The sequence below is a fragment of the Myotis lucifugus genome, unplaced genomic scaffold (assembly GCF_000147115.1).
Source record: "Myotis lucifugus unplaced genomic scaffold, Myoluc2.0 scaffold_7, whole genome shotgun sequence".
NCBI lineage: Eukaryota > Metazoa > Chordata > Mammalia > Chiroptera > Vespertilionidae > Myotis > Myotis lucifugus.
The window spans coordinates 8090479-8117288 of record NW_005871055.1 but is presented as its reverse complement, the minus strand read 5'-3'; the positions used below and the strand labels follow the sequence as shown (position 1 = coordinate 8117288).

Below are 26810 nucleotides of genomic sequence, written 5' to 3'. Positions count from 1 at the left end.
ATGCTCAATGCAGGAGCTACCCCCTGGTGGTTAGGGCGCTCTCACATGGGAGGAGCTCTGTTCAGCCACAAGCCAGGCTGATGGCTGCCAGTACAGTGGTGGTGGGAGCCTCTCCTGCCTCCTCAGCAGCGCTAAGGATGTCCAACTGCAGTTTAGGCCTGCTCCCCACTGGCAAGTGGACATCCCCCTAGGGCTGCCAGGCTGCCAGAGGGATGTCTGATTGCCATCTTAGGCCCAATCCCCTGGGGAGCGGGCCTAAGCCAGCAGGTTGTCATCCCCTGAGGGGTCCCAGACTGCGAGAGGGCACAGGCCGGGCTGAAGGACCCCCCCTCTCCCCCTCGAGTGCACAAATTTTTGTGCACCGGGCCTCTAGTCCTATATAATAAAAGAGAAACATGCAAATTAACCATCCCTCTGCTATGCTTAAGCCACGCCCACCAGCCAATGAGGAGTGAGTATGCAAATTAACCTGACAAAGATGGCGGGTAACTTGCATGCACAGAGCAGAGTGGGAGAGCCGGCAGCTTGGGGGGAGGGGGATGTGGCTCCCTTGGTCGCTCCCTCGGTTGCTCCCTTGGGGGGGACATGGCTCCCTTGGTCACCAGATGGAGAGCAGAGCAGGAGAGCCAGAGGCTTGGGGGGACGTGGCTCCCTTGGTCGGGAAAACCCAGAGCGTGGAGAGCAACAGGAATTCTGGGAATAGTAGTTTTGGTGGCAGCCCCAGTTCCAAGCAGAAGCTCAGAGCGTGGGGAGCACCAGGAATGCTGGGAATCGTAGTTCTGGTGGCAGACGGATCTCCTAGACCAGTGATGGCGAACCTATGACATGCGTGTCAGAGGTGACACACGAACTCATTTTTTTGGTTGATTTTGCTTTAAATGGCATTTAAATATGTAAAATAAATATCAAAAATATAAGTCTTTGTTTTACTATGGTTGCAAATATCAAAAAATTTCTATATGTGACATGGCACCAGAGTTAAGTTAGGGTTTTTCAAAATGCTGACACGCCGAGCTCAAAAGGTTCGCCATCCCTGTCCTAGACACTAGAGCAAAGTGAGCCTGGAGCAAATTACTGTTGCGGTGGGGGATGGAGGGAAAGCAAAGGTGAGAGACATAAGTAAAATCAGAGTGTCTAGGAAAAATTAAAGAGAAGATATCCTAAAACTTCCAGGAAATCTCCACCTATGGAGCAAAGAAAAAAAATGCCTCTATTATTCTGTGAGCAACAAACCAAACTGGGTTGGGGGTCTCAGACAATTCGCTCATATGGTTGCAAAGACAGACAGAAACTCCTGGATTGGAGAGGGCTCCCCTGAGGGCTCCCAGATTGAGAGGGTGCAGGTCAGGCTGAGGGACCCCCCCCCCCCCCAGTGCACGAATCTTCGTGCACCGGGCCCCTAGTGTCTTTATAAGTAAAAACAGGTTAACCAATTTGTCAAATTTTTAACATATGCATTTGGAAAACCTACTTTATTATATAATAGACTTTCAGCTTTAATGAACATCCACACACCTGAATTAGTCTGTTATGTCGAGGTTTTACTGTATTCAAAAGAATGTTTTTGACAGATAATACTTGGTTGTTTTTTGTCAAGCGATTTGTATGATGTTTGAGCTTACTAAATATCATTCATTTTATTTTTATATGTTTGGGATGACATTCATAGAACAATGCATTTGTTTCTAAATATCGTATAGTTTTAAGCTTAAGCCATAAATTAAATGTTTTGTACCATATTTTTGTAAATTCACTTTAACCGTGATTTTGCATTGGCCATGACCTGCTTTCCCCTGTATTTGTGCCCTCACTGTTCCAGCTTGGAGGAGAGGTCAGTGTACTGTTTTCTGCCAGTCACTCAGCACTCTTTATTGAGTTTCCCTTTGAGTGGAAACCCATACAAGGTGATCCCTGTAGGAAAGATACCATGCTGTGTTCCTTGCTGGAGCTTGCTGTGATGAGACTGAGCTCTAGGCAAAGGCAGTGACATCAATGCTGGGCTCTCCCATGTCCAGTCGTTAACACAGTTGAAGAGAAAGATGCATCCTATTGCCACAGCCATGTACCTGAAGAACAGAATTGCTTATTTGTGAAGGGCTCTACAAGGACAGCCAAAGCACAGCTGTCCATGTTTACAAGAGGTAGTCTCCCTGGGAGGGAAGTGGAAATTGAAACAGTAAACAGAGGTGACAGTGGTCTGAAGGGCCAGAATACAGGAAATTGCTTATAAATTTTCAAATCTTTCCCCTTTTCAGTGGGAATCTGTCAGATATTGGACCAAAGTAGAGACATTGTTACAAACTAAGGTGACAACTAAATTTAGGGGTCAAAAAAGCTGAAGGTCATAGACTTTAGAATTATCCCTATTCCATTTCAGCAGTGACAAGAACTTGTGACAGAAATTTTTCTCTAGCTAGGTAGGGTCTTCGGCAAAGTTATAAAACTGGCAGTTTTTTATTCAAACATCCCCCTTCTGGTTTTCCTTTCCTACTATCCTATCATCATCTTCTACCCTGTACCTATTGTCTCATTCTCTTCTCAAGATATCTTCAGCCCCACCTTATCCTGTTCCCTTGTTAATATTTGAAAAGTGGTTAGAGCAGAGCCTAGCTCATAGATATGTTTGTTCAATAAAATAAAAAGAAATTTTATAAGTAAACTAGAGGCCTGATGCACGAAATTCATGCACGGGGAGAGGGGTGTCCCTCAGCCCAGCCTGCACCCTCTCGAAATCCGGGACCCCTTGCCGCTAACCGCCTGCCTGCTCACTCCTTACTGCTTGGCTCACCGCTCCTTAGCGCTACCGCGGAGGTGGGAGAGGCTCCCACCACTGCTGCTGTGCTCGCCAGCTGTGAGCATGACTTTTAGCTGAGCGGCTTTCCCACTGTAGGAGCACACTGACCACCCGGGGGCAGTTCCTGCATTGAGCATCTGCCCCCTGCTTGTCAGTGCACGTTATAGCGACCAGTTGTTCTGGTTGTTCCACTGTAATGGTTGTTGGGCTTTTATATATATAGATATTCATCATTATCCCTAGAGTTTAATCTCTGGAAGGTGGGGATCAGTTCTAAATAAGTAATTGGGACTAGGGTGTGAATTAGACTTATTCCTACCAGAATGCATTTGCATTTAAAAATAGAAGCCTGTTGCCAAACCGGTTTGGCTCAGTGGATAGAGCGTTGGCCTGCAGACTGAAAGGTCCCAGGTTCAATTCCGGTCAAGGGCATGTACCTTGGTTGCAGGCACATCCCCAGTAGGAGGTGTGCAGGAGGCAGCTGGTCGATGTTTCTCTCTCATCGATGTTTCTAACTCTCTATCCCTCTCCCTTCCTCTCTGTAAAAAATCAATAAAAAATAAAAAAAAAATAAAAAAAATAGAAGCCTGTTAATACAGTGGATGTGTGATTGGTATGTTATGTCATACAAATTTGGTGTGTAGCAAAGGGAAGGAAGGTTCATTGCTCACTGCTGTTTGCTGTCACCCAGCTCTCCACTTCCCAGCCTCCCTCTTCACATGGTTCTCTAGGTAGAGACCTCTGCAATGTTCCCAGTGACACCAGCAAGAAGCAGCAGAGTTTGTACCTGGTATTAAAACACCCCCTTTTTCAAACGGATTATGTTTCCTATTCATTTACAGATAACTCAGCTGACTCATAAGACTTCTTTCTTACTATTTATTAATCCATGCAGACATACTACATCGGTTGCTATTCCTGCCTAAAATTCTTTACAGTTGAGTGTCTTGAAAATATTTGATTAAGAATATGATAAAACCAAGCACTGGTTGAACAGGAGAGAGAGAGTGGGAGAGGGAGAGAGAGAGAGAAAGAGAGAGAGAGAGAGAGAGAGAGAGAGAGAGAGAGAGAGAGAAACGAAACTAGTAAAAGGCAGATAAAGCATATCTGAGAATGCAGAAATTGTTTAAAAGGTTACCGAAGAGTTGGCTTTTTTGAATGCCACATTATAGGCAGAGACTTGCTAAAATGGTTTTGTATCACTCTATTCAAGGAAAGAGCTCACTAAATATTGTTTATTGTTTTCTTCAACAGAAAAACATTGTTTTGAAGAGCTCTGCTAGCGTGCTGTTGGTTTTTCCTTTTGGAAATTAGATGTGTGGGTAGCAGCAGTGTGTTCTATTTTAACATAACCTTGTTTATATCTCTGGATTATGTAATATTTTATATATAGATGTTTTATAATTATAGGAAATAAGAGGTTAAATTATTACAATAGTCTACTTACAGTATTCTTCCAGTAATGAATTGTATTAAAGCTAGGTATTTTGTGGAAGGGCAATGTATGAAAGCAGCTCCCCAATGCTGGAAGGAACCGACATGCCAAGACATGAGGCCAAGTCCAGTTTGTCCGTTATAAAAGCGAGCTTAAAGAAAGCAGCATTCTGCAGTAGCAACACAACGATTCTGAGCCCTCCACCCCCACCCCTCACCCCGCCAGACTCTGTAAGTTATGAGAGCAGTGAGAATGCCTGGATGAGCAAAGAGATCAGGTGCCAGAGGCTTCGGTGCAGCGTGAAGTAAGAGAAACAGGGAGAGTGTCTCGCCCTAGAGAGGGAATTGATATGAATTGTGATCAGCCCAGAGCTCTGGTTCCTGTTCCAGAGCCTCCCAGGGAAGGGGAGGGATTAGGGTCCATCATCACCCAGATGTCAGGACAGCGGTTAGCTTTAAGATGGGGTCACTTATGTTCCTCACACTAGGCTATTTTCTGATTCCAAAGTAGTGCTACCTGCTGCCTTTTGTTAATCATATTCTAAATTTTCCTGAACTATTTTGGGGAACTTAGTTTCCTAGTGTCAATAAAAAGTAATTAACAGAGAAATTCCTTTCACTCATGTGACAGAGTTTAGAAATTTATTTCTTGTCTTCTTCAGGGCCTGACATTTAATTACTAGCTAGAAAGATTATAATTCAAAAGAACCTTCGTGGAATTTGGGAGGGGTTTGGACTCTGGTCAATTTAATTAAAACCCTAAGTTAAAAAACACACTCATTATATCTACTTGATGTGCATGGTTTTACTATATAGTATGAAGCCTGTAAAATAAAATTTAAGGAAGTAAAAATACAACTTTTTCCATGAAGTGCAGTATTTTGTCATTGTCAATATTAATTAAAATAGATTAACACTTACTAGCTAAAAAATTTAGTGTTGTTCGCCAAGTGATTTAACACAATTGTTTCAGAAAAGTAGTCAAATTATATTAGCAAAGGATGGACATCCCCATGTAATAAAAACTGAAGTGACTTAATCTGAATAACTCATAAACGTCAGCAAATGTTTATTGAATGTGTGTGTGCACATTTTAAGGGTTAGTTTTTTTTTTAATGAAATTGTTGCTAAAAGACCTTTTCATATGTATTTGTGTGTGTGATGTATATGTATTTTAACGTGGTATAGATTATATTTGATTATATATTTTATAGAAATACATTTTTAGATATATATCTATATACAAGATATATCTATATAGATATAGATAGGCCTGTAAAAAGCAGTGTGTGTGTATGTGTGTGTGTGTGTGTGTGTGTACACATATATATACATGTTTTATAAAGATATATACATATATATACACACACACACACACATACACACACACACACACACACGTATATAACTTAGAAGCCTCTTGTCAGCTCTACAACCCAGAAGTGGTTGGGTTTCTTTGTTTTGTTTTTTGAACATCTGGGAGCCATCTCACTGTCACCAGGGGAGTTTAACCTTGGTGCTTCTCTCTAACCTATAAACATTTCTTGTTAGAGAGGTAAGAAAGGTTTTTTTATGCTTATTATTTGTTGGATAAAGGCAATTAGCTAAAACAAAGAACTACCTCAATGGTCAGGTGAATTTAGAGTGAACTATGAAAAGGTGCACAGCAAGTAACGCTGGCAAGTCCTCTTTCAGGGGGCAGGTTACCTTTTATGTTGAGGATATATGTATATAACGATTGTAGCTCCTTGGCCGTGTAAATAAGTGCGGTTTTATCTGTCTTTTTCATAGATTACCTACAGTGTTGTGCTTTGACTATGCTTATCTCTCTATATATAAAAGGCTAATATGCAAAATGTCCCCTCAGGAGTTCGACCGGGAGATCGGAAGTTTGATCACTCGCTATGACTTGCACTGACCACCAGGGGGTGGCACAGACCAAAGGAAGCCCCGGCCAGCAGCTGGCAGCCAGGGAAGGAAGGCGCTGGCTGGCAGCTGGCAGCTGTAAGGAAGGGCCTGGCCAGCAGCCGGAAGGCCCTAATCGGCCCTGATCGCCAACCAGGCCTAGGGACCCTACCTGTGCACGAATTTCATGCACCAGGCCTTGTTCAGTAATAAAACTGCTTTCCTTCTACATTTTGTTGGGAAGATTCTGTGGTAATAGCACCTTATTTCCCCAACACTATCCACATTCATCACACAAGCTGTGAAGGGTACAAACACAAACAAGATTTGATGCATCCCCTGTGGAACTTATATTCTAAAGCGACTCACAAGTAACTCTGTACTGCAAGGCAGTGTGAGTACAGCTGGGGAAAAACAAAGAGCATAAAGGCAGTCGAGGAGATTCAGCCTGGGAGAAAGTCAAACTCACAGAAACATAGGGTAGAATGGTGGTTACCATGGGCTGGGGCTAGGGAAAATGGGGAGAAATTGATCAACAGGTATAAAATTTTAGCTATAGATAAGGTTTGGGAATGTAATGTACACTATGGTGACTATAGTTAACAGTACTGAATTGTATACTTGAAAGTTGTTGAGAGTAGATATTAAGCATTCTCACCACACACATACATACACACACACACACACAGATAACTGAGGTGGTGGATGTGTTTACGTGATTGTGGTAAATATTTCACAATGTTTATGTATATGAAATCATTATAATGTACACTTTAAGTGAGTACAGTTTTGTCAATTATATATAAACTAGAGGCCCGGTGCACAAAAATTTGTGCATTGTGGGGGGGGAGTGGGGGGTCCCTCAGCCCGGCCTGTGCCCTCTCGCAGTCTGGGACCCCTCAGGAGATAATGACCTGTTGGCTTAGGCCTGCTCCTGGGTGGCAGAGGGCAGGCCCAATCCCTAGGTGCAGCCCCTAGTCAGGCTCAGAGCAGGGCTGATTGGGGAGTTGGGGCGCCGCCCCCTGTCATGCACAGAGCAGGGCGGATCGGGAGGTTGCGATGCCACCCTCAGTCATGCTCAGGGTGGGGCCGATTGGGGGGTTGGGGCACCGCCCCCTGTCACACTCAAGGCAGGGTCGATGGGGAGGTTGCGGCGCCACCCCCCTGTCACGCACAGAGCAGGGCCAATCAGGGGGTTGGGGTGCTGCCCCCTGTCACGCACAGAGCAGGGCCAATCAGGGGGTTGGGGCACCGCCCTCTATCACCCACAGAGCAGGGCCAATCAGGGGGTTGCGGCGCTGCCACTGTCACACTCAGGGCAGGGCCGATGGGGAGGTTATGGCTCTACCCTGTCACACACAGAGCAGGGCCCGTTGGGGGGGAGTGGTTTGGGGCGCCGGCCTCTATCACACACAGAGCAGGGCGGATCAGGGGGTTGGGGCGCTGCACCCTGTCACACTCAGGGCAGGGCCAATGGGGAGGTTATGGCTCTACCCTGTCACACACACAGCAGGGCCCGTGGGGGGAGGGGAGGGTTGGGGCACCGCACCCTGTCACACACAGAGCAGGGCCAATCAGGAGGTTGGGACGCCACACCCTGTCACACACAGAGCCGCAGGGAGATCAGGGGATTGGGGCGCCTTCCCCTGTCAGGAACAGAGCAGGGCGGATAGGGAGGTTGGGGCACCGCACCCTGTCACACACAGAGCCGCAGGGCGATCAGGGGGTTTGGGCGCTGCCCCCTGTCATGCTGATCTGGTGCCAAGAGGCCTCGCAACTCCACTGATCCCGGTGCTGGGAGGCATATTACCCTTTTACTATATAGGATAGAGGCCTGGGGGCCGGCTGGTTTGCCCTGAAGGGTGTCCTGGATCAGGGTGGGGGTCCCCACTGGGGTGCCTGGCCAGCCTGGATGAGGGGATGATGGCTGTTTGCAGCTGGTCACACACCCTTCAGGGTGGGGGTCCCCACTGGGGTGCCTGGCCAGTCTGGGTGAGGAGCTGAGGGCTGCTTTCAGGCTGGCGGTTATTGCCTGAAGCTCCCAACTGCTCCTTTTTTTTCTCTTTTTTTTATTTTATTCTGGGCCAGCTTTAGCTCTGGCTCTAGCTCTGAGGCTTCGTATCTGGTTTTTTTGCCGTTTTATAATCGAAACAATGTATAACTTCAGCTCTGAGATCCCGGCAGGCTGAAAGCTGGTTTCTGGGGTTTTGTTTAGCTACTACATTTGCAACATAGTACATAGTTGCAACTCAGAGGCCTGCAAGTCAGGCGGGGAATGTTGGAGTCTGCAGTCACTGGAGTAAGCAAGCCTCATGTTCGTTTCCAGCTGCCTGGCTGCCGGCCGCCATCTTGGCTGACAGTTAATTTGCATAAGGATATGCTGATTAGCCAATGGGAAGGGTAGCGGTCGTACGCTAATTACCATGTTTCTCTTTTATTAGTGTAGACTAGAGGACTGTTGTACAAAATTCGTGCATGGGTAGGGTCCCCTAGGCCTGGGTGGTGATCAGGGCTAATCGGAGCCTTCTGGCTGCCGGCCCGGGCCTTCCTTCGTTCTGTGCTGCCCCCTGGTGGTCAGCGCATGTCATAGCAAGTGATCGTACTCCCGGTCTCCCGGTCAAACTTCTGAGGGACACTTTGCATATTAGCCTTTTATATATAGATAAAGCTGGGGTGGAGGGATAAAGCAAGGGGAGTAAGGCCTCAGACTCAGGAATAAGGAAGACTAAGTGAGGGAGCGGAGGAGAGGAAGCAGCAGGAATGACTTCAGATCACAAAGGGCTTTGAGTGCCGTCCATAGGAATCTAGACATTTGTTTGTTTATCCATCCACTTTATAAGTGGAATTAGTAACATGAATAGGTCTGATCTTCGGGAAGATTTGTTTGATATAATGTACAGAATGGATTGGATTGACTGAAGACTGCAGAGGAGACCATTTGCGTGCTGTTGTAGTCATCCAGATGAAAGGCAGTAACGGTTTGGATGAGGGTACTGGCAGTAAAAATTGAATGAAAGATCTTTGAGGCCCTTAGAAACAGAAAATTGGAAGATCTTGGATATAGATTTTATGTGAGGAGCAAGGGAAAGAAAGGAGCTGGGGAAGATTTCAACACTCTGCCCTAAGGCACTGGAAGATATGATGTCATTAACAAAGAGAAAAGAGGAAAGAGACATTGAGTGTGATAGGCCAGGCAGCTGGGGCTGCCTGGTGGACAGTTAGAATGTGGGCATGGAGTTTAGGAAAGAAACTGAAACTAGAAATGTAGATTTGAGAGACACCTTCCCAGATGTTATAGTTGAAGCCATGGACTTAGATGAGACTGTTGGGAAATAAAAGCTAAGTGATTCAAGTATATAGCTTGGAATGAATGAATGAATGAATGAATGAGAAAAAACAAGTATACAACTTGGAAAATTCCTGCATATGTGGTGCTGAAGGAAGGCGAATCAGTAATAGAGGCAGCAAAGGAATACACTGCAAGGGGTAAGAGACCAGAAGAATGAAATGGCCTTGAAACCAAAAGCAAAGAAAGTTTCCGGAAGAGTGTTCAGTTTGCTTTAGATGCTGCAGAGAGAGACTAAGGAAGATGAAGATCAACGATTTACATTCTTGCCATTCCATATGTATATGACTAACTGGTAACCAGCCTACACGCAACTATGGTCATCATTTTCTGTTTAACAAACGTTACTTTTGTGCACTAAAATTACTTAAAGGTGTGTACTTCTCATTTGTTCAATAGACAAAAGATGCATCGCAGGCAAAGTGGTTGTTCCCTGGCTGCCAAACACACAACGTACGCATACATCCCTACATACGCACCCCTACCTATACACCTGGGGTTATGTTGCTAGACTGTATTGTAAGACAGACAGTTTCATGTGCTTTCTCCTTCCATCCAGAACTTAAACATCTATGCAATGTATTACTATCCTGGGACATCCAGAAAAATTCCAGTAAATAGGAGATTTGGAAAATAAATATATCACATATAAAATTATGTTAAGGGTACACTTCAACTGCCTGGTTGCCAAAGCTTTAGGATTGCTACCACTACAGTGAGAATACAAGTTTATGAGATGGAGCAGCAGCACATTAAGCTGTGCTGTTAGAGTCTCTTCAACTGTTCCCATTTTGGGTATTTTTATTTTATTTTGAAGTGTCTTAGTCTGTTCTGGCTGCTATAACAAAATACTGTAGACTGAGTGTCTTAAATAAGAAATATTTATTTCTTGTAGTTCTGGAGGCTGGGAAGTCCAAGATTAAGATGCCAGCAGTGAGAGAGCTCTCTGGGGTCCCTTTCATAAGAGCACCAGTCCCATTCATGATGTTTTTACCCTCATGTCCTAACCTCTTAAAGACCCCTCCTCCTAATACCATCACGTTGGAGATTAGAATTTCAACATGTAGATTTTGGAGGGGACACAAGCATTCAGTTCATAACATGGAGTAATGCTGCATTTGGGGAACTATTAATTTGTCACCAGAAAATGTTTTGCTTTACTTTTTTATAAAAACGTGCTGCACATGTTAAACTTCATTTGGAGTCAGAATCAGTGATTTTTTACTGGTTATATATCAGGGTTTGTAATAAAAATTTGGGGGAACATATAAATCACTTTATATAACCTATTTTTTCCCCAGTAAGCTACTAGAATACATTAATTTAGGTAATGGGTGTATAATTGTAGTCAATTTTGTTATTCTTATCCTACCTCAAGATAACCTAAACAATGAAAATAATAAATTAGTTTCTCGCTAGCTCTTGATTAGAGCTACAGAGTGAGCTTTTTAAAGCTGCAGCAATGATTGGCTTAAAAATAGATTCAGAAATGCATTAAGTATGGACTTTAACAAAACTGTAAAAAGCTTAAAATAACTTAACTACTGCTTTCATGCCTGTGCTTTAAGATGTGCTTAAGGACTCTCAATTTTTTTATGTCAACATTCTAAACTCACATTTATATTTTGTTTTTCAGTGGGGAGCAGTGAGGTGTATTTTGAATAAGATGGCTCTCAAATTATAGCATTGATATTTTGTTTTATTTGTTTATAGCTTCTGGGTGAACTGATCCTGGATAGACACAACTTTGCCATTATGACAAAGTACATCAGCAAGCCAGAGAACCTCAAACTGATGATGAACCTCCTTCGAGATAAAAGTCCCAATATTCAATTTGAAGCCTTTCATGTCTTTAAGGTAAAGTGTAAGCTACAGAAATAAAGTGGGCATTTGTTTTCCAGTTTCAAGTGGCAAACTCCCTACTTTTTATTCTCTTTTATACTTGAGAAAAAATTAAATAGGCAGTCTTTTGTTTTGCATGACTTAGGTGAAATTTTAGAGTTATATTAATGAATGCCCATTTCTTTCTAAAAGGTTTCTAACTAATCCATATCTCTAAATATTTTCTTTTTTTTATTAAGAAAATAGGTAGATACTGTTTCCTAAAAGTTACTAAAATAATCAGTGACTGAGCTAGAACGCAAATCCTGAGTGTGAGAATTTGAATGCTTTGCTTTCTGCCTTAAGTATTTCTCTGAACCTTAAATTAAGCAATGAAGAAATACTTGGGTACTACTCACTTTTTTTACTTATTCATAAATATTTTTGTAAATGCATTTTCCTATGAAAGAAAACTACCCCCTGTAATACCTGCTATCTCTTCCTAATACTTTTTTCATTAGTATCCTATATAATAAAACCCTAATATGCAAATCGACCAAATGGCAAAATGACCGGTGGAACAACTGGTCGCTATGACGCGCACTGACCACCAGGGGGCAACTGGCAGCGGTGATTGGGGGCTGGAGCCAGCCAGTGGGCAGTGCCAGGCCGCCGGCCAAGGCGGGTGCTAGCAGGGGCGCCCTGATTGCCCTGCCCACCAGTCGCCCCACAGACCGGCACTGATCGCTGGCCAGGCCTAGGGACCCTGCCCAAATATTGGGAACAGTCTCTTAGATTTAAAAATTAAAATCTGTCAAGGCTACTCTAACACTGAAAAAACAGGATGATGCAGTGATAATATACATGGACTCTGGCTTGCATATTTTGTGGTCACTACTGATTCTGACACTTATAACTGTGTGACAAAGCCAATTATTTAACTTTTCTCTGCTTCAGTTTTTCCACCCATAAGATGGGGAAAATGGTACTGCTACCTCAGAAGGATCATGTTATGTACTACTTTTTATAATCAGGGCAAAAAAATGTAGCTGCCCATACAACAGCAAGATGCCTTTCACCTGTATGAAAGTATGGTCACTGGTGCATACAGCATCCTGGATTGTGAGAGAGATGTCCGACTGCTGGTTTAGGCCTGTGGGGATCGGGTCTAAACCGGCAGTCGGACATCCCCCAAGGGCACAGGCTGGCCTGAGGGCCCCCCCCCCCGCAAGTGCACGAATTTTGTGCACTGGGCCTCTAATAAGTAATAAAATGGCCTCCTAGAAACTTTAGACAATAGATTTTTATAGATTATGGTTGATGAGAAAAATCTAATCTGTAATCCCATACTCCTAACTATTGTAAAGATTTTAGTAAATTTTATTTTCCTGTGCACATATTTGAAGGTTTTTTTTTTCTACAGCTGTATTCACATTGTATACAAGATTCATATCCTGATTTTATCACTGAATGCCATAACATCAGTAAACATTAATTCATTACCATTATATGTCATTTTTAGAGCTAGTAGTTTTATTGGTATCATAGTTTATCATTGAGTATATTTATTTTAGTTTACTTAAATATTCCTACAGGTTAGGTGGGCTTTTTTTAGTCTTTATAATGTATGTTCATTAATTGAATTTATCAGTCTATACATGGACACATGGCAGTTTATAAGATACTAGAGGCCCGGTGCACAAAATTTGTACATGGGTAAGGTCCCTAGGCCTGGCCAGCAATCAGGGCTGATCTATGGGGTGACTGGTGGGGCAATCGGGGGGTGCCCCCTGCTGGCATCCACCTTGGCTGGCCTGGCGCCACCCACTCGCTGGCCCTGCCCCCCACTGCCACTGCTGGACGGGGCCTGCAGGCTGGGGGCAGCTCCTGCATTGAGCATCTGCCCCCTGATGGTCAGTGAGTATCATAGCAACCGGTCGTTCCACCAGTCATTCCACCATTCAGTCGATTTGCATATTAGCCTTTTATTATATAGGATTTAATTGTTGCTCTGAGAGGTAAAAAAAAGTTTTAATCCATCTTTCAGCCACCAGATCTTCATTGTCCAAAAAGTCACTAGAGCAATTTAAACCCAAAATTAATTTATAAATTCCATTCAATTACATTCAAAATTCCAACAGGAATTTTCCTGGAACTTAACAAGCTAATTCAAATTATTAGTTTTGTTATTTTTTTGTGTTTTGGGGGGCGGTTTTGTTACTTTTGTGTGTGTGTGTGTTTTTGTTACTGTTGTTTGCTTTTTAAAAATTTATCTTTATTGGTGAAAGCCCCCCACCCCCCGCCATTGACCCCTTTCACAAGTAATGGCTTAGGATTATCGATGGTAATTTTGAAGAACAGATAGCGGAATCCTCCCTACCAGATTTTAAACTTATTATGCCCAGTCAAAATGGCAGAGTAGGAAAATGCTATGCTTGCCTCCTCCCGTGACCACATCAAAATTACAACTAAACTACAGAACAACCTTCATTGAGAACCACCTGAAATGTAGCGGAACAGAAATCCCATAACTCAGGGTATAAAAAAGAAGCCACATTGAGCCTGACCAGTGTGGCTCAGTGGTTGAACATGAACCCATGAACTAGGACAGTGGTCGGCAAACTGCGGCTCGGCAAACTGCAACTCACGAGCCACATGTGGCTCTTTAGCCCCTTGAGTGTGGCTCTTCCACAAAATACCGATTTCTGCCATGGGCCATGAAGTTTCAATCGCACTGTATGTGCGCGCCCACACGTGGTATTTTGTGGAAGAGCCACACTCAAGGGGCCAAAGAGCCGCATGTGGCTCTCGAGCTGCAGTTTGCCAACCACGGAACTAGGAGGTTCAATTCCCGGTCAGGGCACATGCCTGGGTTTCGGGCTCAATCCCTAGTGGAGTGTGTGCAGGAGGCAGCTGATCAATGATTTTTCTTTCATCATTGATCTTTCTATATCTCTCTCCCTCTCCTTCTCTGAAATCAATAAAAATATATTAAAAAAAAGAAGCCACATTGAGACAAGTAGGAGGGGCCTTCGCACAGAATGGGCTGGTCCCAAACCCATATGTGGCAGTTTTCTCAGCCTCAGAGGTCCCTGCTGAGGAAGAGAGGTCCCAGGCCCACATCATGCTTCCTAGCCCAGGGTTCCAGTGCAGGGAAGAGAGGTCCCCATAAATTCTGGCTGTGAAAACCAAACAGGGATTGAGGCTGAGAGGATTCAATCTGGAGGGCTGCTGGAGTCCTAGGCATTCCTTTTAAAGGGCCTGCGCATGGACTTACTCGCTGATGAACTCAACTGCTCTGAGCTCCAGTGCTGGGATTGTGGCTGAAAAAGCACCAGGACATACTAGAGGAACTTAATTATCTGGCTCAGGGTGAGGACTGGAGAGGCGGCTTTCTTTCAGACAGATGTGCTGGCAGAGGCCATTGGTCCTTTATTGAGCCCTCTCCCACTTAGCCTGCAGGCTCTGGCTGGCACCAAGTCTGAGTCTCCATCAACCCGGCTAAAACATTTTGCCCAGCCCTGGTGATTCCCCCACCCACCCAACTTGCTGGCCTACCTAGGCCACTTCCAGTGGCTTTTCCATACAAACAGCCTGTTATGGCTCATGCTTCATACTTTACTAAATTCTCTCAAAGGTTCACAAACTTCAAGTAAGCAGTATCTGGCCTCATTGTGCCCATACTTCTTACTAAGCAGCCCAACGCCTGGCACAAGCACCAACCATCTGCAGATCATATTAAGTGGCCCTGGGCAGGGCACAGGCAGTGCACCTGACCCCCTCTTAAGAGATCCCAGAACAAGCACACCCAGGGGCCAGTTTCAGACCACAACAGAGCACCACCCAACCATCTCCACAAATAACACACCTAAAGGGTGAATTCAGAAGGCATCAGAGCCTTGCTGAAGGGAATCCTACTTTTCCCTAGGGTGAGGCCATGCACAACAGTTCCTCCACTATAGTCATAGTCAGTCCTGAAAGTCAGTCCCTCTCATTGGCATGCCAATAGCAATAAAGGCTCAACTACAGCAGGAGGGCACACACAAACACAACCCACACAGGGAAACACTGTGGTACCTGGCTCAGATGACCAGGGAGGTTGCAACACTGGCATTACAGGACACCTACTACATAAGGCCACTTTACCAAAACTAGGAGACAGCTTTACCTAATACAGGAAAAAACACAGGGAGGCAACCATAATGAGAGACAAATATGTCCCAAATGAAAGAACAGAACAAAACTCCAGAAAAAGAACTAAATAAAATGGAGACAAGCAATCTACCAGATGCAGAGTTCAAAACATTGGTTATAAGGATGATCAATGAACTGAGGGGAATAGTAGAGGAAATCAGTGAGAACTTTAACAAAGACATAGACAACATGAAAATAGAGATAGGAAACATAAAAATAAACCACTCAGAAATGAAGAATAGATTAGAAGGAATCAACAATAGATTGGATGAATGTATTGAATCAACAATTTGAAAGACAAGGTAGCAGAAAACACACAATCAGGACAGCAAAAAGTAAAAATAATCCAAGGACATGAGGATAGTTTAAGGAATCTCTGGGATATCATCAAGTATACCAACATTTGCATCACAGGCGTACCAGAAAAAGAAGAGAGAGAGCAAGGGATTGAGAACCTATCGGAAGAAATAGTGACAGAAGATTTCCCCTAGCCTGGCAAAGTAAATAGACACACGTCCAGGAAGCGCAGAGTCCCAAACAAGATGAACTCAAAGGGGCCTACACCAAGATACACCATAATTAAAATGACAAAGGTGCATGAATTTTGTGCACCAAGCCACTAGTTTAATAATAAAACTTTTTCTAACCATTTTTCTATTGAATTGTTTGTCTTTTTATAAGTTACTAGAGGCCCAGTGCACAAATTCATGCACGGGTGGGGTCCCTCGGGGTATTCATTTGGAAAGGTGAACCTTTAGAATAAAAAGGTCTTATTCACTTGCACAGATGAAATTTTCTTTTTAGTAACTTCTATGTAACTATAACAAGAGCCCCAATTTCAAATCCATGTACAAAGCACTCCAGGCTTACAGCATGCATTACAGACGGTAGGGTTCATAAAGGAGAAAACTAGCTTACAATATTGGGTCTAGCACAAATCCCTCTTGGCAAAATAGAACTTGTTGTGTAAATTTTTTTAAATATATTTTACTGATTTTTTACAGAGATAGGAAGGGAGAGGGATCAAGAGTTAGAAACATCGATGAGAGAGAAAAATTGATCAGCTGCCTCCTGCACACCTCCTACTGGCGATGTGCCCACAACCATGGTAAATGACCTTGACCAGAATTGAACCTGGACCTTTCAGTCCACAGGCCAACGCTCTGTCCACTAAGCCAAACCGGTTAGGGCCATGTTGTGTAAATTAAGGGATACAGACAATAAGACTGCATTCTAAAAAGAAAAGTCACAAGTAGTTTCATTTGTATAACTTTTGGGGGGATTGAAAATAGCATTTAAAAATGGGTACAGCAGAGAGAACCAACAAATGCTCTATCTTGAACATATAGTCAAATGATTTGGTTTTGCCCTGGCCGGTGTGCTCGGTGGTTAGAGTTGTCCTTGCCATTCCCCCCCCCGCCCCCCCCCCCGCCACACACACACACACACACACACACCAAAAGGTCTCAGGTTTGATTCCCGGTCAAGGTCACTCCCTCCCTCTCTTCTATTCTCTCTAAAAATCAATGGAGAAAGTATCCTCAGGTGAGGGTAACAAAACAAAAAAATATTTGGTTTCCCAGACCTTGATTTACAAGTGCATTCCTTATGAAATGGTTCATCTCAAGCCTTGAGTATCCCAGCTGCCCTGAAGGAGTCCTGCAGTATTGCATTAGTTGCCTCAAATCAGCATCTACCTTTAGAGGCAGCAGAGTTCAGAACCCATACAAAATAAAAATAAGGCAAAATTTAAAACTTGAAAACAAATGTAACCATTTTTAGGTCTATTGGACAGTATATGGATTGAATGGAGTTGATCCAATGATGCCTGTATGCAAATTCCAACACATTTTACATTTATTTCAGATTGATACAGAGAAGCTCAGTTTGCCCAGTATATGTAATCTTCTTAAAAAGAAAGACTGTTAGGAGTTACTAGACTATTTCTTTTGTTGTTGTTGTTGTCGTTAATCCTCACTCAAGGATATTTTTCCATTGATTTTTTAGAGAAAGTGGAAGGGATGGGGAGAGACTGAGAAAGAGAAACATCGATGTGAGAGAGACACATTGATTGATTGCCTCCCGAACACCCCACCACCACCACCACCAACCAGGGGCGGAGATCAAGACTGCAACTAAGGTTTGACCAGAATTAAACCTGGGACCCTTCAGTCTATGAGCTGATGCTCTATCCCAGGGGTCCTCAAACTACGGCCCGCGGGCCACATGCAAATACAAATATTGTATTTGTTCCCGTTTTGTTTTTTTACTTCAAAATAAGATATGTGCAGTGTGCATAGGAATTTGTTCATAGTTTTTTTTTAAACTATAGTCCGGCCCTCCAATGGTCTGAGGGACAGTGAACTGGCCCCCTGTTTAAAAAGTTTGAGGACCCCTGCTCTATCCACTGAGCCAAACCAGCTAGGGCAATGCCAGACAATTTCTAGCTAAAACTTCACAGCATGGTCATTAGAAGAGCCACACAGTTGGCTCCAGTAGGTGACTTCCTAACATACTAATACATCAGGCATTTTGTGTCACATTGTAAATGTTACTTTTTTAAGTAAGTAACAATTGTAGCTCATTGTAGTAAAACTCACATAACACAAAATTCACCATTTAAGTGTACAATTCAGTGACATTTAGTCTATTTCCAGTGTTATGCAGCTATCACCACTATCTATTAGAACAGTTTCATCACCAAAAAGGAAACCCTGTACATATATTAAACAATTACTCCTCATTTGGCCTTACCTCCAGCCCTGCTAACCACTAATCTGTTTTCAATCTCTATGGATTTGCCTATTCCAGATATTTTGTATAAATGGAATTTCACAATATATGGCCTTTTGTGTCTGGTTTCTTTCATTAGCATCTCTTCAAGGTTCATCCATGTTGTAACGGAATCAGTACTTCATTCCTTTTTATGGCCTAATAATATTCCATTGTATGAATATATCACAATTTGTTTATCCATTCTTTAGTTGATGGACTTTGGGCTATTGTGAATAGTGCTGCTGTGAACATTCTTGTCCAAGTTTTTGTTTGAGCAAATGTTTTCAATTCTTCGGGTATGTACTCAGGAATGTAATTGCTCAGTGTTATGGTGATTCACACAGAGGCTACACCATTTACATTCCCACCAATAATGTTCAGGGCTCCAGTTTCTCCCCTTCCTCACCAACACTTGTTATTGTCAGTTTTAAAAATTGTAGCTGACCTAGTGGGTGTGAAGTGACATCTGTGGTTTTGATTTGCATTTCACTAGTGACTAATGATGATGAACACTTTTTCATGTGCTTATTGGCCATTTGTATATCTTCTTTGGAGAGAAGTGTCTATTCAAGTCCTGTGCCCCTTTGTAAAAAGGCTTGTTTTTTGTTGTTGTTGTTAATTCTCACCTGAGGATATTTTTCCATTAATTTTTAGAGAGAGGGGAAGAGACAGAGAGAGAGAAACATTGATGTGAGAGAGACGCATCGATTGGTTGCCTCCCACACGTGCCCCAACTGTGGCCTGGGATAGAGCCTGTAACCGGGTATGTGCCCTTGACTGGAATCGAACCTGTGACCCTTCAGTCTGTGGGCCAACGCTCTACCTACTGAGCCAAACCAGCCTCAGTGCTTGTTTGTATTTTTGTTGTTGAATTATAAGAGTTCTTTAATGTATTTAGGATGCTAGACACTTATCATATATATGATTTGCAGGTATCTTCTCCCATTCTATGCTCTTGATAGTGTCCTGTGATACACAAATTTTTAAATTTTGATGTTCAGTTTATTTTTTCTTTTGTTGCTCTTGCTTTTGGTCATAGCTAAAAAACATTGCCAAATCCAAGGTCATGAAGTTGTACCCCTATATTTTCCTCTAAAAATTTTATTAACTCTTATGTTTAGGTCTTTGATTGATTTTGAGTTATTTTTTACTTATGGTGTGAGGTAAGGGCCCTACTTCATTGTTTGGTATGTGGATATCCAGTTGTCCCATGTTGAAAGTTTTAGGTTGTTTTAATGAATAGATGTTGGATTTTGTTGAATACTTTTTCTATATCAAGTGAAATGATCATGTGGTTTCTTTCATTGTATTAATATGATATATTAGATTCCTGGAGCTATAGTAACAAAATACCATAGGCTGAGTGGCTTAAAGCAGCAGAAAGTTATTTTCTCTCAGTTCTGGAGACTACAGTCTAACATCAAGGATCAGCAGAGTTGCTTCCTTTGGGAAGCTCAGGGAGAATGCATGCTATGCCTGTCTCCTACTTCTGCTAGTTCCCAGCAGTCCTTGGCATTCCTTGGCTTATTGTGTAACTCCAATCTCTGTGTTCATTTTCACATGGCATTTTCTCTCTACATCCCTGTGTCTCTGTGTCCAAATTTCCCTCTTCTTAAAAGTCATTGGGTTAGGGGCCACCCTAATCCACTGTGACCTCATCTTAATTTGATTACATCCCTATTTCCAAATAAGGTCACAGATACTGAGGGTTAGGACTTGAACATTCATCTTTTGAGGGGACTTTGCACCTTTGCCTTTCTTTAGTTCAACCTAGTACATGTGGTATATTACATTGATTTTATTATGTTAAGCCAACCTTGGGTTTCTGGAATAAATTCTAGTTGGCCATGGCATATCATCCTTTTTCATATGATGATAGACTCGATTTGCTTGTATTTTGTTGAGGGTTTTTGCATCTTTATTCATAAAGGATATTGGTCTGTTGTTTTCTTGTGATATTTTTATCTGGTTTTGGTATCAGAGTAATACTGGCCTCATAGAATGAGTTAAGAAGTAGTCCCTTCTGTTTTATTTTTTGGAGAATTTTTAAATGAATTAGTGTTAATTCTTTAAAATTTTGTAGAATTTGCCAGTAAAATTGCCTGGTCCTAAGCTTTTCTTTATCAGGAGGGTTTTGATTACTGATTCAATCTCCTTATAGGATTTTTTAAAATAGTATAAAAGAATAATGTGAATAATTGTACATCAAAAAATTAGATAACCTAGATGAAATGGACAAATCATTAGGAACATGCAAATTACCAAAGAATAAATAGAAAATATGATTCATAGACTAGCTCTCATGTCACCTACACCAGCGGTTGCCAACCGGTGGTCTGCGGACCACTGGTGGTCCATGAGGTCCGAAAGGTTGGCGACCGCTGACCTACACCATGAGCCTTTCCTGTTCCAAATGCAGAAATCTAATATAATCTTCCCCTCCTTTGAATCTCTGCAGTCTTTCAGAACCTCATTGGTTCTTATCTTTTTAAAAGATTTATAGTTTTAATGATTTCAGAGAGGAAGGGAGAGGGAGGGAGAGATAGAAACATCAGTGATGAGAGAGAATCATTGATCAGCTGCCTCCTGAATGCCCTACCCTGGGGATGAAGCCCGAAACCCAGGCATGTGCCCTGACCTGGAATTGAACCATGACCTCCTGGTTCATAGGTTGATGCTCAACCACTGAGCCATACTGGCTGGGTGGTTCATAAAATCTTTGTGTAGTTTTCTCCCTCCCCATAACTGCTGGGTTGGGGGAACCTTTAGGGCTCAACCTTGTGGCCCCCACTGTCATAAGCAATCCTGTTCCTAGCATGTTGAGAGTAGAGTGCACTGTTGGAGGTACAGGATGTGGAGGCAGGGGCTGAGGGGCTGGTGGTGAAACACTGCATTTTTAAAAAAATATGCCCTAACCGGTTTGGCTCAGTGGATAGAGCATCGGCCTGCGGACTCAAGGGTCCCAGGTTCGATTCCGGTCAAGGGCATGTACCTTGGTTGCGGGCACATCCCCAGTGGGGAGTGTGCAGGAGGCAGCTGATTGATGTTTCTAACTCTCTATCCCTCTCCCTTCCTCTCCGTAAAAAATCAATAAAATATATTAAAAAAAAAAAAAGAAAAAAAATATATTTTATTGATTTTTTACAGAGAGGAAGGGAGAAGGATAGAGAGTTAGAAACATCGATGAGAGAGAAACATCGATCAGCTGCCTCTTGCACATCCCTACTGGGGATATCCGCAACCAAGGGTACATGCCCTTGACCGGAATCGAACCTGGGACCCTTGAGTCCACAGGCTGACGCTCTATCCACTGAGCCAAACAGGTTAGGGCGAAACACTGCATTTTTAAGTGTGAGAGGACATGAGAGAGCCCAGAGAGCTATAGAGGAGTTGATACCTTTATGGGTATTCTGGTCATGTAGTCATATATGTAGCATCTAACGAGGAAGTATGTCCATTGCAAAATATTGTACCAATCAATATTATAATTTTGAGTGATTGTGTCTTACTATTATAGTTTTTGCTGCCTTTTATAGTATACCTAAATTATTTGTCCAGGATCACGGTTTCAACCAGGAGTACATATAAGACTGTTTGTGGAACTTTATAAAAATACAGAATGCCGGACCTGCAGCCCAGATCTGCTGAGCTAGAATCTCTGGGAGGAAGGGCCTGGGCAGTTGTAATTATAAATGTCCACATACACAAGAAAACAGTGGTGACCTCTGGGGGAGGGAAGGTGAGAGGAAGACTGTACACCTTTGCCCTTTTTAAATTTTAAGCCAGATGAGTATATTACATATTAGGTATATTAAATATATTATATATTGAATATATTGTGTTAAATACATGTTGAATATATTATTTTTAATATATAATTATATATTTAATTATAACTTAAATATATAATTATAGCATATAATTTTAAATATATCAAATAGAGTTTTATGTAATGTATGGGAAATGGATATGAATGGGGAATTACTGACTCAGCTGCCTCCTGCACACCTTCATGGATATGAATGGGGAATTACTGACTTTCCTTAATAAAGGAAGTATGACCCAGGCTTTCTATATTATACTAACACAGGTACCACATGAACAAGTGGGATCCATGCTGTCCCTGGCGTGCATTGCTTATCTCCGTATTTGTTACTTTATGTTTCAGGTATTTGTGGCCAGTCCTCACAAAACACAGCCTATTGTGGAGATTCTGTTAAAAAATCAACCCAAACTCATTGAGTTTCTGAGCAGCTTCCAAAAAGAAAGGACGGACGATGAGCAGTTCACTGATGAGAAGAACTACTTGATTAAACAGATTCGCGACTTGAAGAAAACGGCCCCTTGAAGCCTCACCCAGTTCCTGGCCAGTCACCGTCTCATGAGAGGTGCCTATTTTTCTCAGTTTATTGTTCAGTGTAGATGGAATATAAACATTTGAATGAAAAGAAACTAACCTAGAACTATATATTCAGTTTAATCAAGTCTGTGATTATGTGAAATCAGAGCTATTAATAAAAGCAATTGTAACTTTTTGTTGATGAAAAGCAGCCCTGAGCTCTCAGTCCCTATGAACCCCTAAGGAGGAGCCCAAGTGATGGGTCACTGAACCCTCAAAGAGGGTGGAATTCTCAGGGGAGCTGGGCCTGGGCAGAAGGCACAAGAGTGTTTGACTTACCTGCACTTGGGCTAATTCCTTAAGGCACTGACAGGTCTGAGAAAATAAGATCCATGTTGTTCCCTGCCCATGTCTTTTAACTCTAATTGGTGGTTCCTGACTTCCTAGGAAATCAATGTGCACCCAGGAAATCAATGTGCATCCCCCTGCTCAGCCCTCCTTTCTGCTCACTGTCCCACATTCCATCACGAGGGATGTCCTCAGCACTCCTGATTCCTGGCACCCCTCCTCCCGCCCCCCCGCCCCCAACACACACTCCACCTGCAGTAGGGATAGCTCAGAACCAAGGATTTCCAAGGGCACAGGGGCATAGCAGACCTGGGTGGTATGACCTGCTCACTTGAAAACTCAGAACAGGTGATTCAAAACCACAGTTCTAGCTCTAGTCATGGATGTTTCACACTGACTTCCATGGCATTCATGAACGTTTGGAATATTTCATTCATAATTATCATGGGGAAAATGTTTTGTGGCAAAAGTGTTTCAGAGCAGGAATCATTGCATTAGGATGCCTAGAATGTACAAAGCCATGAGTCCAGAGGGTCACACAGGTCTTTAAACCACTTTTATAAATAAAGAAACATTGTCATTGGGAGTGCAGATGATTAAATGCATAAAAAAAGTGTCAAGTGTCTAAAAAAATGTTCTGTTTATTTTCTAATAAGCTGTCACTCTTAATTTCCTATTAAAATATTCAGTGAAAAGGTAGAAAAAGTGTAAAATGTTGGTCCCAAGTACTCTCTTGCAGTTTCCAAATCAAGAGTTATTGTCTTCTGTAGGAACCTTTACTTCTTACAATATTGGGTGTTGTGTTCTTCAACCAGATGTTTCTCCACCCAGAGAGGGATACATCCCTCTCCAGGCTCATGCCCTCTGTAGACTTAGCATCTGAAGAAGTACCTGGCAGGGTTTCACCCTCCTTGGCTGGGACACAGGTTCCTGTTCTGTGTGCAGCGTGGAACCCTGAGGCGGATGGTGTGGGCCCTGGGGGGCCTTCTGGCAGCAGCTCTGGCCAATGCTGGCGTGGGAGGGTCAGCCGGCAGCCCATCTGATGCCCTTCATTCTTTAGTCTAATTACGTTTATAACATTCCCAGACAGTCTGAAGTCTATTAGAGTTTGTCTTTTCTGGTTTTGCTTATTTGATTAGAAGAGATGAGTGTAAATATATTTTTTAAAAGCAAAGGCACAGTAACCACTGGAAATTTACTTGGTTGCTTAAATACTGTCCCACAACATCATGGGACACATGTTTTCAATTGCAAATCAAGGCATTGGTTTAACCTTTTTGATAAGTAAGACATTTTATTTTCTCTGGGTTTGAATTAGCTCTTACCTAGCAACCCCTTATCCTCGTTTGGTACCTCTCAAACAAAACTGGGCTTAAGAGACAATAAGTGAAGTAGCTGGGGCTTTGTTGCAATACAGATTTGTAAATTATTAATGTGAAAGAGGTAGCCAGAAGCTCACAGTCAATATATACTTGCACAAAATTCACTGTAAATATTGTGAGAATTGAATTTTGAAAGGTCATATTAAATAAACTATTTCAAAAGCACTCATTTAAAATAAAGACTGACTAAATAAAAAGGTCCTGCATGCTCCATGGTTGGTTTGCGTATCCTGTGTCTGTGTCCTCCTCAGCACCTTAAACAGGAAAGCCCCAGGTGCAGCATGGGCGGCCTCCTGGTGGGGTGGGCTCCGGAGGCCCCGCACCGTCATCCTGGGCACTGCACTGTCGGCGCCATCTGTCCGTGGTGCTACCTACCATTAACCGAGCGCCGCATCCAGGCACTGCACATACACATCACATTATTGCTGCCTCACGACAGCCAGAGTCATTCCCACCTTATCTTTGAGGAAACTGAGGCTCTGATCAGCTTAACAATCCCAGACAGCATGGGCTAGACCTGGAAGACAAACCTACAGTGGCCTGAGGCCAAACTGCTGCTCTTCCCTCTCTCATCCTCAAGGCTGAGAACTAGGGACCATCTAGCGTGTCAGGAACTATGTGCCTTGCCCGACTGCTGCCCGGGAGGTGTCTGGGGTTAAGGTCCTAGCGTGAAGCCAGCAGGAGTTGAGATCATAATGTTCTTGGACGAGGCTCTCGGCTGAAGCCAGGCATCTGCCCAAACGTTAGGATTACCCTTGGAGAAAAGGCCAAGTGGCCCTCAGCCCTTATCCAGCTGTTCCTGACTGCCAGCCTCCACAGGTTCATATCCTTGGAGGACTCTGGGGGGAAATAGATGCTGGGGAGGGGCGGCGAGCTTTGCCAAGCCTCTGTCACTAGCCAGACCGGTTTGCCCTGAGCCAGTGTGCAGCCTGGAAATTTCACAAGACCCGGAAGTGATTGTAAAAATGTGAAGGAAAATGAAATAGAAAAATTGCTAGAATTTTTTAAATAAGAAAGACAGCGGTTTCAAAACAGATTTACAGATTTTTCTAGACTATTAAAAGAAATTAAGATTTTTATATATTTTACATGTCTTTTCTGTTGTGTTCTGGCATGAATAATCACCTTTTCCTCCGTGTTCTTTCAGGAGGCTTGTGTTGGAGTGAGGGGCCTGTAGCTGGGTAAAGGTCTGAAACATAGAAAAAGACCTTGAAAAGCTAGACTTGGGAAGATCAGATGAATGTGAACAAAATTACTTTGTTTTGAAATATGGAGAGGGCTGTTATGTAACTGCTGGAATGAAAGCAAAGTAAAACAGAATGACCAGCCTGGCCTGCACCGGGCCTCCACCGACACCGCTCTGAGCAGGGTCCCTCTCCGTTCTGCGCTCTGCGGAGGGCAGCGCTGGCTCCGACAGGGTGCGTCACTTGCTCCAGGTCAAGCAGCTGGCAGCAGTGGCAGGATTTAGGGCCAGGCCTGACCCCAAAGTCCCTATCTTTGCAAAACGGCTGCATGTCCAGCTGCCTCCCCAAGGCATGCTCTCCGCCCCAGGGGCAGACACTTTGTTCATCATGGCTGCCAAGGAAAAGAGTAATCCTGGCCCCCAGTGCTAAAGGATGACTCATTGGAAAGAATTCAAAAGCTAGATTCATGTAAGGGGAGGGGTGGTAACTGCTCCACTTGGTTGTCTGATGTTTGGAAGAGCAAATGAGACCTATGTATAGGATAGGGAATTCACCTTCGAATTTCTCCATCACCTTGAGGAACCCCTTGACTACCCAGATATTAATTTCAAACTGCAGTTCTGCACCTACTTTTGTTTACTTGGCTTGCCTTTTCGGTTGGACATAATATTAGCTTAGATTTCCCGATAGGATCGGTTGCTGCCCAGCCAGTCATTCCTGCGCTTCACATTCTTCAGTGGCCCACCACCAGGGCGTTCCCATGAGGCAGAGGTTCTGCTGGAGGTCCCTCTGGTTCCTGTTGGGATTGCCAGTGCCTCATCACTGCCTCCCAGGGGGAGTGTACAAGTAGCAATACTCGCAGAGTCACAAAATCACACAAAAAGTCACAGCCCCTTCACCATTAATTCAATGTCAGTTGTAATTTAATCACCACACTGTGAGCCATTACATTATGTTATTTATTTATTTATTTATCCTCACTCAAGGATACTTTTTCCATTGCTTTTCAGAGAGAGAATGGAAGGGAAAGAGGGAGGAGGGTAGAGAAAGAGAAATATCGATGTGAGAGAGACACATCGATTGGTTGCCTCCTGCACATACCCTGACTGGGGTCAAGGATGGAACCTACAACCCAAGTACATGTCCTTGACTGGGAATGAAACCCATGACCCTTTGGTGCTCAGGCCAACGCTCAAACCACTTTTTATTTTATTTTTATTATTTTTTTGTTGTTGTTGTTAATCCTCACCTGAGGATATTTTTCTATGGATTTTTAGAGAGAATGGAA

General features: G+C 43.2%; 1 protein-coding gene across 9 annotated transcripts in view; it reads left to right on the top strand.

Annotated features, from left to right (window-relative positions):
* The window catches only part of CAB39L (calcium binding protein 39 like), a 156756-nt gene extending 133940 nt beyond the window's left edge, over positions 1–22816 (top strand). For all 9 annotated transcript variants that reach the window (XM_023748655.1, XM_023748647.1, XM_023748649.1 and 6 more), the window contains 2 exons: positions 11193–11336; positions 22438–22816. In XM_023748655.1, the coding sequence (XP_023604423.1) occupies positions 11193–11336; positions 22438–22617 (324 nt within the window). In that variant the 3' untranslated portion in view covers positions 22618–22816. The remainder of the gene's footprint in view (positions 1–11192; positions 11337–22437) is intronic.
* Positions 22817–26810: the final 3994 nt, after the last annotated feature.